The sequence below is a fragment of the Lepisosteus oculatus genome, chromosome 9 (genome assembly GCF_040954835.1).
Source record: "Lepisosteus oculatus isolate fLepOcu1 chromosome 9, fLepOcu1.hap2, whole genome shotgun sequence".
NCBI classification, from domain to species: domain Eukaryota; kingdom Metazoa; phylum Chordata; class Actinopteri; order Semionotiformes; family Lepisosteidae; genus Lepisosteus; species Lepisosteus oculatus.
In genome coordinates, this window is record NC_090704.1 from 18,289,568 (window position 1) to 18,307,495 (window position 17,928).

The following is a 17,928-nucleotide window of genomic DNA, read 5'->3' on the forward strand; positions in this document are numbered from 1 at the left end:
TAAATGATTAAATCTTTTCACTACCGAGCAATGCACCACTAATGCCCCTGTTAACCTAGAACAGTTCTTAAATATTTTTCTGTTATCTATCATGCTTTCCTGTGTTCACAAGATTGCCAGTGTTCCAAAACCATGCACATTCTCCTACCTCCCTATTTTTTAAAAAAATACAATTGGTCACTTAAATTCCTATACAATTGTAGAGAAGTACATAGTTGCTTTTGTGCGCAATCAAGTATTAGCGCACACTGTATCGTAGTACCTAGGCTGCATAAATGAATTTTATTCAAATAGAAAATATGAAAAGCGTCCCAATTTTTCAGTGCACACAACACAGTTCCAGGGTTATCTGGCGTACCACCTGAGTTTGAGAGCCACGGAAATAAGGTATACCAAGATACTGTAAGATTTAGATCTTACTGTAAGATTTTGTAATTATTTTGATCACAGATTCTGGACCCCCTCAGCAAACATTCCCTCTGCTTCAAAGCTGGAAATGTTTACACTGCCAGATGTTACACACTTTATCTAGATTCTTATACACTCCCATTGTCACCTACTTTATCAATAAATAAAAACAATTAAACTTACGGAGTTTATAATCGCTTGCATAGGAAGGAAAACCAGATGTTTTTAAGAAAGAAACCATTTGAATAAAAATACTGCATCAAAACTTGCATTGAAACATACAAAAACATCATATTATTAATAATAAATATCATAATTATTGTGGTGGTGATGTGGTAAAAGTGTAGTTTTCTTACATTTCTTAGACAAAAACCCTTTATATAGTACAGACCTATATTAACTACAATGCAACATATAGTATGCAACCATAAGTCATTCTTTGAAAGTCATTCAAGTAACTGCTAGCCTCTCTTAAAAACATTTAATTTTATTATTAATTTTAATTTAATGGTTTGCCAGCATTTGTTGTGGTATGCTGCATGACACCTTGCACATTTTAAATGTCTGCGTCTCTACCACCAAGAGTGGGAAAACAACATAAAGTAGATTGTGTGGCATAATAACAGTGAGATTTAAATATTTATGTTTCCTCTTCACCTTTACTTCTTTGTTCATATTATCAAAAGCAGGAAAGACAATTTAACTTTAATTTTCAAGTAAAAGGTAGGTTTAATGATCATATGTTCTATGATAATACTGTCAGCTGTCAGACACTTTTTTCTAGCCTTGTAGGAGAGTACCATGAGCTGTATGAGATGCAAAGGCGCAGGCTAGAGTCCCAGGTGTCTCATCTCACTGAGGAAAGAGACCTGTGGAGCAGAGTCACTTACAGCCTTGCATTGAAGGTAGGTGGAAGTTTTAAAGCTTGTCACAATGCAGACACCACAGAAGATTTATCCAAGGGCAAATAGTTTTAAACACTTAGGATAGGGTGTGTGCCTCCCTATTGGAAAACTTTCACAACCACAGAAATTGGTTCAAAGTGGAATCAGGTGAATATAGACTAAAAGATTGCCAACATGATTATAGAAATGGCAGTTCTTTTGTTACGAAGCAACAGTGATTTAATTAGAGAATATTATTTGACATCTTTAGATTTGTAGAATTATATTTTTAAATGTTCCATGTAAAAAATTAAATCTAAATTTAAACAATAGGAATCCAAGATAATGCTGCATGTTGATTAGGAGCTGATTGCTGACAAGGGGAGAATCCTCTAAATTGGTTGAGATAATTAGTGGAGTGCCACACGTATCTGTACTGCTACTACTGTTCCTTTTTTGTGTCAATGATTTTAGGCAGTGTCATTATGGATGATGCCATTTTTTATAAAAAAATAATGTATATGGACAAAAAGGATGTGTCACAGACAAGTAGATACATTTTATTGTTTCAAATAGGGTGCTCAGGAAAACAACAAGTGGTAACTTAAATAATTATGAAGGGGTTTTGTGCATTTACTGGGATAATTATTAATTGTAGCAGTAAGTCACAAAATTATTCTTTGATGGCTATTATAAAACCGACTTTGCAGAATAACTCAGCAACGCACACACATGGATGCTAATACATGAGAATACATTTATTATTATATAATATATAAAATGTGCATATAAACATAACAGATCTTATAGTGAGGGTTAGCAGAATACAAAAGGCATATATTCAATAACGAATAGTTACAAATACCAAGAGAGACATACATTCAGTATACCATTCATTTATACCATTTCGTTAATGGAGCTTTGATTACAACTTCTACACTAGATACTCAAAAGCAAGTATGCCACTCATAGGAATTAAATTGATATCAACTGGGGTTGAGGTAACAATTGAATTCTCAAACTGTAATGCAGAATGTTGAATACTCATCCAATTTATGTGGATTCAGATCTCCCGCGGACACAAAGGAACAGCAACAGGCTGTGGCTGCATCCAATCGGCATCCTCTGGCCTGGTGCCAGGCAGTCCTGGTGCGGCTGGAGGTGTAGGAGAAGCAGGGAGAGATTCCTGCCGCAGCGTGCTGGCAGTGACTCTCTGAAGACCGGCTAGTTAGTCCTGGTTGAACTAGCAGAGTTTGTGCACATGAAAAGTGAATGCATGTCCAAGCAAGTCACACTCTTTAGACGGGAAGAAGACCGGTTCGTTCCTGATGTAGCGCTAGTCCTGCATACTGAGATTCAACTGTCTACAGTTCCAACCGTAGTTCACTTGTTGATTATGCGAGCGTTCGCGGTGGGTTATCAGCGGTTCACGAAGCTTGCTGCTGGGTTAACCTTGGGCGGATCCTTTGATTATGTGCAAGCAACCTCCGGTCTTGAACAAAGTAAAGTCCTGGTACTCGGACAAACTGGCTGTCATGTGATTGTCTGAGCTGAGTCTGAGAATGTCCTGGAGGGGCACCTTCTGGGTGGTTCCTCCATCTTTTATCTGGAGGAACAACGGTCATTCATTGGTTGAAAGTTTCACAGGCTTTCGAGACCCATGTAGGGTTACCCTACCCTACCAGTTCCTGATTGGCTGATCAAGGTGGAGGATGAGTAACAATGCCCTCTGACCTTAGGTTGTAAACCTTGGAATGAGACTCTCCCTTGGAATCTCCCAGACAGTAAGGCGCCAAAGATGACCATTCATTAGGGTGGCTGGAGAATCTCAGCCTTGGGAGTTGTTCCTTATCAGGAAACTCAATCAGATAGAAAAACACCTTAAATCTGAACCACATGGAATGGCCTCTGTGTCCAGCACCACTAAGATGAGGGAGAGAGTGGCAAGGGAGCAGCATACTTAATTCCTGTATTATTAATAAGCCCTGCAGCTACAATTATAATGCCTGAATGACAAAGATATTCTCATGCAGTAGTATGTGTTTTGGCACTTGAGAACTGGCACAGCTCTGGTGAAAGAGTAATAATTTCAGTCAAAGCTTGATAAAATATCAATACAAAACATTATGTCCCAGAGGTCTACATTCTATAGACCCAGAAACCCATAATACTAGCCCTTGTAACTTGGAACCCAATGCAATGCCAGCAAGACAGATAACATGGGTTCTAGATAAAAGAATCCAACTCAGGACTTAATCTCCCTTCCTACCACATGGATGTGCAGCCAATACTAATAATAATAATTAATAATTTCTTAAACCCATATAGCACTTCTCTTGACACTCCGCTCAGAGCACTTTACAGGTAAATGTGATAGCAGCCATAGTGCACCAGAACACTCAACACACACCAGTTATCAGTGGGGAGGAGAACAGAGTAATGAGGCCAATGGACCGATTGAGTGCCCCTGCTGGTCCCACTAACACTTTTTCCAGCAGCAAACTTAGTCTTTTCCCATGAGGTCTCCCATCCAGGTACTGACCAGGCTCACACCAGCTTAGCTTCAGTGGATTACCAGTTGTGAGTTGCAGAGTGATGTGGCTGCTGGCTAATGAATCCTGTGTTTGATTCTGATGTAATGATGAACTACAAACCAGTTAATTTCTAATTTACCATTTGTATCTGAGATTTTAGAATGTGTGTTTACATATAAATTACAGGCTCACATGATAGCTAATGATCTGTTTGAACAATTCCAGTCTGGTTTTCATACTAATCATAGCACTGAGACTGTCAGGGTTGTTAATGATTTGCTTGTTGCATCTGACTTATATGGTTATAGGTGTTCTTATGCTGCTTGTGCAATCTTAGTGCGGATTTTGATACAGTAATCATTAAATATCTCTCAAATGCTTACAGACATTGTCTATCAATAGTACTGTTTTCAACTAGTTTTGTTTTATCTTACTGGCAGGAGGCAGTTTGTTTCCCTTGGTCTGCATAAATCCCCTCATACATCTAAATGGCTCCAGTCAATCATGACTTGCTGCAGTACTCAGTCTTGGACCCATTGCTTTTGTATTATTTGTATGCTTGCTCTCAGTCAGATGACACAAATACATGGTCTTCAGTATCATTGTTATATGTATTATACTCAGATTTACATTAAAACCTTTTCCCTGTATTATTTCCCACCTCTGTCACTTACTTCTTGTCTGATTGGCATCAAGCTCTTTTTGACATAAAATTCCTTGAAGCTAAATAGTGACAAAACAGAAATTTTACTGGTGGGTAGCAAATGTAAGGTCGAAAAGCTTCACAGTAATGGTGGATGCCCCATTCAGGTATCAGCTGTAGTCATGAAGTCACACTTGATCTTCTCCTGTTTTAACCCTCATTTGATAAAAATTAAGACGTCTTTTTTCGCCTTATAAATAATGCCCATATTAGTTCAATCCCGAGTGCTTGATTCATGCCTCTATAACACCAAGGCTTTATTTCTGTAACATTTTGCTTTATGGCCTCTTCTCAGTACCTTGTAATATGTCCAAAACTTTGCAGCCAGACTTCGAACTCACACAAGACCCTGGCAGCATATCACTCTTATACTTAAATCTTTACATTGGTTGCTTAAAATGTCACATATTCAATGTAAGATCTTGTAACGAACTGTTGAGGTTCTAAATAATACAGCTCCATCATACATCTCTGAAGTTCTTTCTGTTTACATTTCCTCCCATAGGCTTCAGTTGAGGTTGATCCTTTACTCACTGTACCTAGGACTTAATCTCAGTAGTTTGGTGCTTTTTATGTCACTGCACAGTTGTTATCAAATGCCTCTGACTCATTGAGGGTGTTGTGGGAAATTCTTTATCATGGGAGTAGGAAAGTCTTGTCCAGATTCAGTTTTATTGATCCTCAGTAAGTACAGCAATGCGCAATGGGCTGCCTCGCAGAACAGACAAACTGCAAGGGTTTCTCAGCTCTTACAGTATACAGTAACTGTATAGTACAGACTGAGAAAAAAACATTACTACTTCATACTTTAACATGTAACATAAGTTGTTTTTCCTTGTTTATGGTGTGTTATTGTTTCTTTTAACACTTATAGCAGGGCATGTTTTGTTGCAGCAGTTAGGGCAAGTCACCTTTGTTTGCTCTAACAAATATTTTGAGCCGGCCTAAGTAAACAGATCTCTGCAATCACTCTAATGACGTCTACAATTTGGTTCAGTAGTAATATTGTAGTGCTTGATATGTGTAGTATAGATATAGGTCCTACTCCAAACTACAAATTTTTATACTGTTTTCAAATCTAAACTTAAAACTCACCTTATTAATGTGGCTGTATTTGACTGCCTTACAGTTTTTTTCTTATGTTTGTTCCTGTTTCATTTTTTTCTTCTGTTTTTCTTCTTTATCACTGTCTACAGCATCCTTGCATTTTGAAATGTGCTTTATAATTAAAACTTATTTTTAATAATAACAGTTAAACATTAGTATTATTATTATTTTGTTTTGGCTGACTGTATTGGCCTTAGGATTCCACAATAAAGGAAATCAGAATTTCCCGAACTAAATAGGACAGAAAGTCACTATAACACTATATATAACTATACATACTATAACAAGGTTCAGATTACTTAGCCAAAATCTGGGAGCATTTTCACAGAACATTTTTAACTAATTCAGGATTTTCTTAAGTTATTTAAACTGCTTTACACAAAGACAAATGGTTGAAGCAATTTTGGTTTAAATCTGATTAACTGTGCATTTACACTGCACCATAGGCAGGAGGGTGGAGCATCAAACCCTTCATCCTGTGCCAACAAAACCTTTATAGAACACTATTAAATCTGTTGTAATAGAGAGAAGATATACTGTAGCTGCTGCAAAAAGAATCTCAGATAAATTGAATTTGGAAGTTAATTATGAAATCCAATGAGATATTTCAAGATATAACATATAAAAACTAGAAAAATTGCGGAAGCACAAATGTATTGGCATTACTTAACCCCATTATTTTTGTTTTTATTGATCATTTTGTGTACCTAACAAAACAATACATCCACTCCTTGTAACAAAATAATTTGACAACCTAAAAGCATCAGAATATTTAACATGGTTACATTCCACATTGGTGTAGAAAGACCAGTCAGGACATTTAAGTCCTGCTGCCTGTAAATATTTTTTTAGAAAACCGAAAACCTGAGTTATTTTTCAATTGGAAAGGTCAGGCCATAAAGGGTTAATTTATATTATTATAGCAAGTAGTTCATTATAGCAGGTAGTTATTTAGTAAGTTATTTTTTTATTTAGTAAGTTATTTTCTGTTTAATGTTTTTAAAAACACAATTTTTACTTCACATGCTTATTAAGTCCTTATAGTGTTAAATCTGTTTTGTGTCATTTTCCTGTTATGGTGTGGCTAGGGAAGAAGCCAGTATAGCAAATAAGATCTACAGGCCTTGATTTGCCACTGTGTCTTGGTCGTATGAATCTGCAGTATGCCCTGTCTCAGGCATAATAAACACTCAGTCACTGTTATATGTGGATCTCATCTCATTCATTAAAACACACACATTATTATGGCATTGAAATTGAGCTCCTCTTTAAGCTATTATATAATCATACAATAGATTTTTATGTACAGTAATATATGTTTCTAAATAAGCTGTAAATGGGAGCACCTGACAGCAGGTCAAGTCAAAATACAAGAATATCATCCACAGTAGTACTGTACAATCCTCAGAATGAAAATGTTCCCTGATTTTAGCCTACAAAAAAAGCATGAGCAGAGTAAGATTGGAAGAAGACGAATCATCACCTTTATAAAGAATGTATTCCTTTATTTGGATATTGCCTTTTTCTCAAATTTTTGTGATGTGAATCAAGTAGTATAGGTGAGGCTCCCCCCTCTCCCCAAGTTGCAGAAAGACTTAAGCCAGCTAAAAACGTCTTTTTTAGCTGGGATTACAAAGGCGATGTGTCACCCTTGTACCAGGGCTCCGCCTCCACACTGGACACGCCCCCGCATAATGCCACACTGTAGAGAAGCTACATTTACTGTGGATAAACCGTATGAGAACATTACCAACTCTTTATTCATTAATGTATGGCCGGGAAATGTTATCAATGCACACACAAAGTGTTTTAGTGTACACACCACTTTCCTCATTGCATGACACACTATTGCTTTACTCAAGTCCTTGGAGTCATGAACACAGTCAAAAAAACACAAGGGTAAAAAATAACCTCAGCCTTATGCATGGAGTTTGAGTTTCTTTTAACGCTGAGCTACAACAAACAAAAAACAAAATTGCACTCTTATCTTGTAATTATGAGATAGCTATGATTACTTTAGTGTATGTAAAACCTTTTACATTGTGCACTGAACGCATGTAGAAGCTACCGTGAACTTGGCTGGCTGTGCACAGCTGACATCAAACTGCTCAGTGTTTCTCTGCGCCCCTTCTGTCTCCCTCGAGAATTTCCTCCACTTTTTATTACTCTCGTCTATATCCACCCTAAAGTGAATGTGGTAAAGGCTTCCAATATAATATATATACTGGACGCTATATCCCCACATGATCCTAAATTTATTTTAGGAAACTTTAACAGCTGCACACTAAATAACTTATTTCAACATATTACTAATACGTACCCTGCCCCATGCAGTTGAATAAAATAATCAATCGTAGCAGTACAGTCCCTATTCGTGCCTCCCAAGAGCTCCACTGGGTAACTCCGAACACAGCTGTTCAAGAGGATCAAACCGGAGCCAAGACCAGTAAAAGCCTGGGACTCTGAAAGCTTGGGGATTGCTTTAACTGCATGCAATGAGACGTGTTTAAAAACACATCAAAGGACATTCACAAACTCGCTGTTGTGGTATGATATTTTATTTCTTTCTAGGTCGATTCCATCATCCCTACCAAAAGCTTTTAGGCTTTTCACAATAACAAACCCAGGGTAACAAAAAGCCTTAATAACTTCCTTCCTAAAAAAGAAACAAGCATTTTCTCAAGAAGACACATAGCTCAGGAAAGAAGTGCAGAGAGAGGTGAAAAGGGAGATCAGGAAAGCTAAGGAACAGTATAGGGTAAAAATAGACAACACCATGACAATAGGTGACACCAGGATGGCATGGCAGGGCATTAAAAGCATGGCCAATATCGCTCAGCACTGTACCTCTGTTAAATGGTATGGACGGGCAACAGCTGGCCAATGATCTGAATGGGTTCTATACCTGCTTTGAGTTTAAATCTACAACCACCTCAGCTCATAGTTATATTCACCTGTATCTGGAGAGGTTTTCTTTAAAATTTACATAGCAGAGGTACGTAGACTTTTTAGGAAAATCAATATTAGGAAAAGTACAGGACCAGATAATGTGTGTGGTAAGGTCCTATAATCTTGTGCAGATTAGCTTTGCAATATTTTTTGTTCTCTTCCAAATGTCCTTAAATTTACAGATCATTCCCTCTCTGAGGAAGAAATCCATCATTATTTCTATTCCTAAAACTGCAAGCTTAGTGGTCTTAACAGCTACAGGCCGGTTGCCCTCACATCTCTCCCAATTAAAACTCTTGAGAGAATAGTGAACCAACACATCACAAAGAGCACACAAGGCCTCATCGACCCCCTGCAGTTTGCATACAGGGAAAGGAGGGGAGTAGACGATGTAATACACACATTGTTAAATCTGGTCTATCAACATCTGGACCAACCAGGGACCTTTGTAAGGATTTTATTTAATGACTTCTCTTCTGCTTTCAATACAATACAACCACTGTTGCTTGCACAGAAACTCTCAAAGTACTTTGAATGAAAAGTTGATAAGGTGGGTACTAGACTTCCTAACTAACAGGAACAAGTAATAGGTTTATTCCATGCTGAAAAGAGAAGAAAGAAAACACAACGTTTCGGCCATGGAGCCTTGTTGAGGTGTGAGAAAGGGCAGTAAGCAAAGGTAATGTAACTAACAGATCTCAACAGGTCAAATTGGGGAAGTGCTTATCTGACATTCGCTACACATCAATTGGATCACCACAGGGCTGTGTCTTTTGCATAAGCAAACATACACAGATAGACATCTCATTAAGTTTGCTGATGACACAGCCCTGGTCAGTTTATTAAAGGACAGAGAATACCTGTCACACCTTCTGCAGCCAGAGGGTGATCCTACTCTGTCCTGTCCCTAGTTTCCTGTGCTTTGCTGTCCTTCCAGTGTCTCTCTGTCTGGGTCTTTATATTTCCGGGTCACTCATTCCTCTCATTCCTATTCACATTGACGTTCGGATGTCCTGAGACCCGCCTAGCACCAGGTTGACCCACATCCTCTGCCTGAGGGCATAGGTTTCTATACGACTCCTGAACTGCTGAGCCCGGGCTAGCTCCCGTCCCGTCACTACGCATAGGGTCTTTGTCCGCTCTCCTGCCATTCCACGGTTCGTCCCTTCCGACATCTGTGACAATACTGTCATGGGCCCATTCTAAATTATTTTACTAACTGGTGCAATGAGTTCTCCCTAAAGTTGTTTCAATGTTTCAAAAACAAAGGAACTGGTTATTAATTTTATGAATAATACAACCCCCCCTCAACCCACTATAATTGATGGTCAGCCTGTTGAAATTGTCAATGACTATAAGTTCTTGGGACTGGTCATTGACAAAAACCTAAAATGGGACAAATGTTGTGACACTACATAAAAGACCAACAGAGACTCCTCTTTCTTAGAAAACTCAGTTACTTTAAGGTAGATAAAACCATTCTTACACTCTTCTACAAATCATTCATTGAAAGTGACTTAACATACTGCTTCACTTGTTGGTTTGGCAACACAAGTACTGGTAATTGTAATAGGCTGGGTAAATTAGTGAATATAAGTGCCAAAATAATCAGGAATAATCAAATCAACTTAAGCATCCTTTACAGGTTTGATGAAGCCAAAAGCATCATGGCATGGAGTGTGTGTCTCACCCCCTCCATTGTGAATTCACACTTCTTCCATCTGGGAGACACCTCTGTGTCCCCAGGTGTAAAACCAATAGACTCAGGAAATCTTTAATTCCCACTGCAATTACACTCTTAATGCAAAGTAACTACTGTACCTTGTCTCTTGTTTCTTTTCTCCTGTAACACTACTGTATTCTCTTCTTTTTTGATTACATTTATTTGTCATCATGTTGTGTTTGACTGTGCCATAAAACAAATTTCCCCTAGGGGACAATAAAGCTTGAATTGAATTTAATTGAATATCGATTGCTGCAGAATTTGTACGAATTTGCTTTCGACTGGGGTTTAGTTATAATAAAATCTTGGAATTTTTAGCAATATGAATGAAATCATTATAAGCATGAGATAGATAGATAATACTTTATTAATCCCATAGTGAAATTGATGATTGATGAAATTGAGGAACAGTTTTTTTGGGATTTAGTGATCAAAGCAATGATGGTATGAACAGTTATATATGCAATCAGTTCCACTGCTTAAAACTGTAAGTCCTCACATCACGATATAGGTATTATATGTCAATTGTGCTATCACGTGATCACATAAAGTACGCAAGAATGACTATCTCATAATTACGAGATAGTTTTCTTGTAATTAAGAGATGAGTTTGTCGTAATTATGAGATAAGGGCCTTGGTGGCAGAAATGCGCTTCCATAGTAGACAACTTGAGAAGTCGGTAAATGACAAATATAAAGTTTTATGGAAAGATAAACCCTTATCAATTACAGAAAGACAAAACAGTGGAAAAAGAGAGGTACTACAAATTAACCTAAGCATACCACCCAATCTTTGAAAAATGGTGGAGATAGTGTCATGCATGTTTGCCTCTGAAACTGGCTTACTGGTTTTATTAAAGATGTAACTAATAATGGCAGTGATTGAATTTGGAAGTCTATAGAAACAAGACAAAGATCCAAAAAATACTGCACATTAACCAAGGAGTTAATCAATAAGATGTGGAAACTTTTGAACTGGCCAGGTCAATCTCCTGAATATGCGCTTTACTTGTCGAAGCAGAAACTAAAGTCAGAAAACCTCACAAATAAGTAACAAAGGAAAATGGCTGCAGTTAAGCCTTGGCAATGCATCTCAAAGGTACTGTACATATCAAAGAATCTGGTAATGCCAATGGGTTACAGAATTCAAGCAATCATTACATATTAGGGGTATGCAACCAAGTACTATGGTTCATTTGTAACAAGTACTAACTAACTTTAAATTAATTAGTTCCAATACCTGTGCTGATCAGAAATTGGAGGAGGTTGAACTTAAAAACATGGTTTACATGTTTGCACAAAATACTCAGAAATAAAAGATGGTATTCTGTACTTTTTCCTAATCTTTATCTTTTTAAAATATAAATTTCAATAGTACACTGCAAAAATGACAAATGTCATTCAATTTCCCAATACTTACACTTTTCACTTTATGTGCCTTTTCACCATAAAATGCAGTTGGTGTGATGACATTCTCTCATTTTCCCTTGTCTTGAACTACAGGTAATTAAAGCAAATAATCTCCACTTTGCAAGTAAACTTCAAATTAGTGAACAGACATGGTCTAAAACAGCAGAACATTTTACAATTCTCCTGATGTCCAAGGTAAGGATCAGATTAAATAAAAAAAAAAAAATTCCTTATAGCCTATTCTAAATGATAAAAAAATTTTTGAAATCTAGCTGTCTCAAGCATGTTTATCATTTAGTGAGAGGCCTCTGCCATTTTCTTATCTTTCAAGATCTACCCTATATCAGTTATCTGTTAAACTCTCAGATAAAATGTGCTTAATTTATTAATCAGTCCATTGTATTGTTACTTTCTATAGCAATGAAACAAATAAAAAATCCTGGTTAAAACTTAAAAATATTACCCACATTTATGTTTAGTTATGTTAATTACCCTGTGTGAGTCCAAGATTGAAGACTCAGATTTCTCAGATTTATAGAAACAGTAATGAAACCTACCTGATATTAATTTACAAACTAATTTTTATCATCATGAACATACCACAGGATATATTAAAGGTACACAAATTCAGATCTAAAGAGGTTTTATTGATGACCCTTTTAAAGACTATTTTTCAGCTGCACTGCCTTATGTAGTTTATTAGAAACATCATAAAGAGACAGCACTATTTTCATTTGTAACATTAACATAAGAATGGTATTTTAATGTTATAAATAACTGTAATTTTTGTTAGTTGTATGAACCACAAATAAAATTGTATGACTAGTATTGAATCACTAGTTTCTAATGCTCGCATGTCTAATATTTCACCTCAGATTTTTTCACTTAATGTGGCTCCTGGTTGTGGTACACAGAAACTTCATTTTAAACTGGGAATTCCTTAAAGTAACATTATGTGCTCAGTCAAGAAACCCAGGTAGTTGTGAATGACAGAAACACTCACGTTCATTAAGTTAGCTTAATAAGGCAGCACCGTAGCACAGAAGTTAGCAATGCTGTCTTGCAGCACTGGGGTTTGCGTGGGTTTCCCCCAGGAGCTCTGGTTTCCTCCCACAGCCCAAACACAGTGAGTGTTTGTGTCTTTCTGCTTGTGTGTCCCCTGTTAAAGATTTGTGCTCTATCTGGGGTATATCCTTATTTCCATTGCTGCTGAGTTAGGATATGGATAATATGGTTTAGAAAATGGATGGATGGAATAAGCTTATTACTTTGCAAAAAACAACAGGTCTACAAAGAAAAGGAAACAAGCTGTTTATTTTTTTGGACTATAACCATTCAAACCCTTGAGCATACAGTATATATTATGACCTTTCAGTCATTAAGTAAACTAGGGATAAGCACTGATAAAAATGAGCATGTTTCCGTGTGCTTCATGTGTGTTCCAGTCTACTCCCAGAAAAAGCTGATTTTTTTAAACTCACTCTTTCTGCACCTGATTTCCAGGACACAGAAGACTTCGGACAGATCTTACAACTGGCAGATCAGTGGAAGTCATTGGTGGGTCATTTTATGCAGGACCTTCGGCAGTCAGAGAACTCTGTTTTTGAAAAAGTGAAGATGATTGAAGCAAGGATTGCCAAGTGGCAGAAATTGTATGAGGAAAAAGTCAAGTGAGTACATATGCATGGGTGCTTCACTAGTCTTCACAACTTAACTTCCAACTTATTTAAGGGGTTCTTGTATTGGTATAAATTGAACTGATATATCACACCCGAAGAAGGCTCCTCAGCTAAAACGCTGTGGTTTCTTTCATTTCAGCATGGAATAAACCTGTTACTTGCCCCTAATGTATATTGTACTATATATGGATATAGCTGCCATGCAAAATGTATGAAATATTTCATGTTTCATAAAAATATTACATTTTAAATCTAAGTTTAATCAGGCCTCTCTAATATCTACTTGTTTTACAGAGCAAATGAAGGATCTCAGAAGGACTTAGAGCAGGATTTATTCCAGGAATTAAAGCAATGGCAAGAAGTGAGGTTCTTCTCTGTGATGTGATGTGATGTGATGTGATGTGATGTGATGTGATGAAGTCTTATCCCTTGACTTATATGTGCATAAACAGTTCTGCTTGCCTGAGTGTATTTGTTCTTGGGTCCTAGAAAATTTGTTTAACTTGTGAAGAGTGCTTTCCTTTAGTCTGAATATCTGCCTGTCAAGGGCTAGAGGACTCTCGGTTAGATCCAGCATCACCAGTTTAATGATCTTTCCAAATCTAAAGTAGTGATTTAAAGGATCTAGAAGACATGATGGATGTGAAACTTGTAGACCTGAGTTAAAGAACACTACAATAGGTACCTAAGAAAATGTGCCATTGTTGCTTCTTCAAAATCTGTTTCAAAATATTGATCAGACAGATGATACAACACTTTTTAACAGGTCCCATATTTGTTTTATAGATGCTCACATATGAGTGTGAGCGCTATGGAGGGGATAAGCTGCTGTCCAGTCAGGAAACACTGAAGACCATGGTGCAGCTGCAGGAGAAGTGGATGGATTTGGCCCTGGTGCTTTTCAGGAGGCACCCTGGGCCTGATGGGGAGACATCCCATTGTCAAGTCATGATGATGGACCTGGGCAGAATTCTGGAGGAGCTGCACAAGCAACTAGGAATCAGAATCACTGGAGAGAGTGGTAACCCACCCACAGTATTAAATAGTGTCTGAAGGCTTTCTTTTAGCTGGTAAAATATTACTAGAGATGAAGTAGTTCAGGTGGCTAGCTGCGTCAGCATGCGTAGGCTGCAAAGGAACAAGCAATAGGTTTATTCCATGCTGCTTCCATGCATCCTTCTTTCTTTTCAAACAACTCTAAGATTCACAAGCCTGCTAGCTCATAACCTCGCTAAACTGTCTACCCTGGCTTGCTTCTCCCATTCCATTCCGTAAACCCATTTCAATCTGTCTGCTCACCGCTCTGCAGCACCTGTGTTGTAAGATAATCAGTAATGAATACACTACTCTAAATGAGTAGTTCAAAAGGTTAGAGTATTTTGAAAATATAATATAAACATTTATTAGAAATGTGTTCATTGCTGCTTTTGAACTATAAGTTCAAATGAACAACTGATAGGACATGAGTCTTTACAAAGAGCAATCAAAACCTATATCTCATCCAAGCACTTCGTAGAAAGACAAAGTTAATCTTGCTATTTTTTTATTTTTTGGTACAGTATAAATACTAACAATATAGAGAAATTAATTTAAAAAACAGCGTAGTGTCCATACAAACTTTCACTCAATTTATTGGTTTGTTGGTTTGACACATCTCCAAATTATCCTAAAATTTTCTGAAAAACTGGAAGGTGCCCAGTTGTGACTCCAGGTGTGTTTTGAATAGTTCTGACTGATTTTCAGTTTCTGTCAGTGGACGGGGTGAGGCACTCACCCAGTCCTCTAAACATATTCCTCGCCCAACTCCAGGGCAACAGTGATGGTATGTCTTAGCCAGCTGTAAATTTTAGTTGGCACTTCAGGGACTTTAGAAACTTTATTTTAAAAAGAAGTTTGTCAAAGACATTACTTCTTTGAAGATAGCTATATTTTAGCCATAGGTCACCCATGTGTTTAAATAAACTTAAATACATTTTCATAAACATCCATGGAGTAATAAGCAAACAAACAAGATAAAATACAAAAAAATAATGATAATGATAATAAGCAAAATAAATTGATCTGAGTGACTCCTTCTCATTGACTACTATTTTCACAGTTGATGCTGATGAAAAGACTTCATTTATCATCTTTATTCTTAACTTTTTTGATACAGGAATCCATAAGATTATGTTGTCTTTGGTTGGGGAAATTGAATTCTGGTCCTCAAGGCTTTCTGCTGTTAGTGGACTTTCAGGTGGATTGCCCTATTCTGATTGGCTGAAATTGCAAAAGGCCTTTTCTGGTTGGAGCAAGTTTGTCGAGGAAACTTTTCAGCTCATAGATTGCACTCACCCAGAGAGTGACCAACTGAAGCAGAAGGCCTATGTCAGGTAAACCTTATTTGAAAGTTAAGGTTATGTAATTATCCAAGCTACAAGATTTAACATCTCATGCTATGAAATACCTGAGCTGCACTATTTCATTGAACATGGAAAATAATCAAATGTTTTTTTTTTAATATCCCCACTATATTAAATTCAAGCCTTTCATGGTATAAGGTCTGTTTTATAAGACCAAGGCACTACTTTACTACTACTTCACTTCCCACATTAATTTCAGAGTTGAGGATTGTCAAAATTATATTAAGTAGGCCATTCTGATTAACCTGTGATGGAGATGAGTCTACCAGTGTTCACAAGTAATTATGTTATTGACAATAATATTGACTGATTATTTATTGAAAAGAGACGATGAATGCACTTAGGGAAAAAATATGTGATTTTAACGTTTTTTGTAATAGCCAATCGTCTTATTTTGCTGCTTAGAGAGTGTTGTTTACAGAAATCAGCAGTGACTTCTGTTTGTATGAACCTGGCTAGCTGATGTAATTTTGTTGCATGTTCTCAAATTTCACTACATGTATTTCAGAGTTGACATCGAGGAGGCTTTTCACAAGCAGCAAGAATTTCTGTCAATGCTGTCAAACATTATCGAATTTGAAAACTACAGGCTTAAAGAGGAGGTGAGAGGATGCTGACTTTGTACAGTGCATTGAAGGGTAGCACTTCAGTATACAGTAAGGAATGGAAATTCATGTAATGACGCAACCACTCAGATTGCACTTCAAAACTCTCTGCCATAACAAAATGACTGCACCGTGCCGTGGTGTGATTTGTTACACTGCCCAAAGAAACTTCACTGTCCAAAGAAGATTGATAGGTGGCACTTGATGTGTATTAGATGTTAGTGAAAACATTAGCTCCATTTAATCTGTTGTACTTTTTTAAATCCACTTAATACGGAGTAGGGAAATTTTGGTAGCTGAAAATAAAATGTTTCTGAATGTTATTAACAATATTAATTTATGAATATAAGTATAACATATGTATATGGCTGCTGGTGGTAGCATATTCCACTTTCTTGCTAAAAACCTGCATCAAATTCTTGTGTTTTGTCTTTTTCCCCTTACCTGTATGTCATAGCTAGGAGTCAAAATATATAATAATGCCATGCAGAACAGCTGTTGAAAGTTGCTTTTGTTAACATGGCTCGCACAGCTGAATAAACAGATCATTATCATGAGTCAGTTTTCATTAGCATTATAATATTATATTCCCTATTAATCAAATTCTAAAAGAATGCTTTTGTTTACTCTGATAATGAGCATATTTGCAGAAAACATTAAAACATTATAACTTTTTACAAAGTATATAAACTTAAGATGGTCAGAAGGAGCAGTAAAACCGTTTCCAAAATTACAACATGTAAGACTTTGATGCTTAAAATGTTTAGGAAGAAAGTGGAATAGTGGTATTTTTTCTTTAAACTACAAATACCAGCCATATACAGTTTACATAATATGTTTAAGCTGAGAGATCACTTTATTAGCCACATACAATTTCTTGCATTAGGAATTCATCTTTTCACATACCCCAGCTTGCTCTCCATGAGACACAGACAGGGAGAGAGGCCTGGGGTCACAGCACAGGGTCAGCCATTGTACAGCACCCCTGGAGCAGTTTGGGTTAAGGGCCTTGCTCAGGGGCCTAACAGAATAGGATTCCTCTGCTGGCTGTGGGATTTGAACTAGCAACCTTCCAGCCAGAGGTAGAGATCCTTAGCCACAGTGCCACCACTCTGCCCATATTCCTAAATTAATATAGTTTATGAGCACATGAAAGGCATGGTGAATTGGAGATTCTCAAAACTTACTTTGTATGATTGGAAACCAATACGTTATCGGATCAACGTAATGCTGGTCTGTTCCTTTTTGTCAATGAAAAAATATTTTCGTTTACAAAGACAGTCACAAAGAAAGTGGACCACGGTAATACTTTGAGCTTACAGCCTGCCAAGGTCATTCATTACTAATACTATTAGTAATATCTTCCATAAAGACTTTGATGCATAAACTATTTCTGCATAATTAAAATATTTATGATAAAGGTGGTAGGTTGTGTACTTTTGTCCAACTGAGCAATCTTGCTTTTATAAAATATATCAAATTTTAATATTTAATGATTAACATGCTGTAATACACAGTTTAAAA

The 17,928-nt window shown here is 36.9% G+C and overlaps 1 protein-coding gene across 5 annotated transcripts in view; it reads left to right on the top strand.

The window, feature by feature from the left end:
* axdnd1 (axonemal dynein light chain domain containing 1) overlaps positions 1 to 17,928 on the top strand; it is a 55,970-nt gene that overhangs the window by 25,700 nt on the left and 12,342 nt on the right. For all 5 annotated transcript variants that reach the window (XM_015355819.2, XM_015355815.2, XM_015355818.2 and 2 more), the window contains exons 12-18: positions 1,193 to 1,313; positions 11,812 to 11,913; positions 13,222 to 13,388; positions 13,692 to 13,758; positions 14,184 to 14,418; positions 15,553 to 15,769; positions 16,308 to 16,401. In XM_015355819.2, coding sequence (XP_015211305.2) covers positions 1,193 to 1,313; positions 11,812 to 11,913; positions 13,222 to 13,388; positions 13,692 to 13,758; positions 14,184 to 14,418; positions 15,553 to 15,769; positions 16,308 to 16,401 — 1,003 coding nt within the window. The remainder of the gene's footprint in view (positions 1 to 1,192; positions 1,314 to 11,811; positions 11,914 to 13,221; positions 13,389 to 13,691; positions 13,759 to 14,183; positions 14,419 to 15,552; positions 15,770 to 16,307; positions 16,402 to 17,928) is intronic.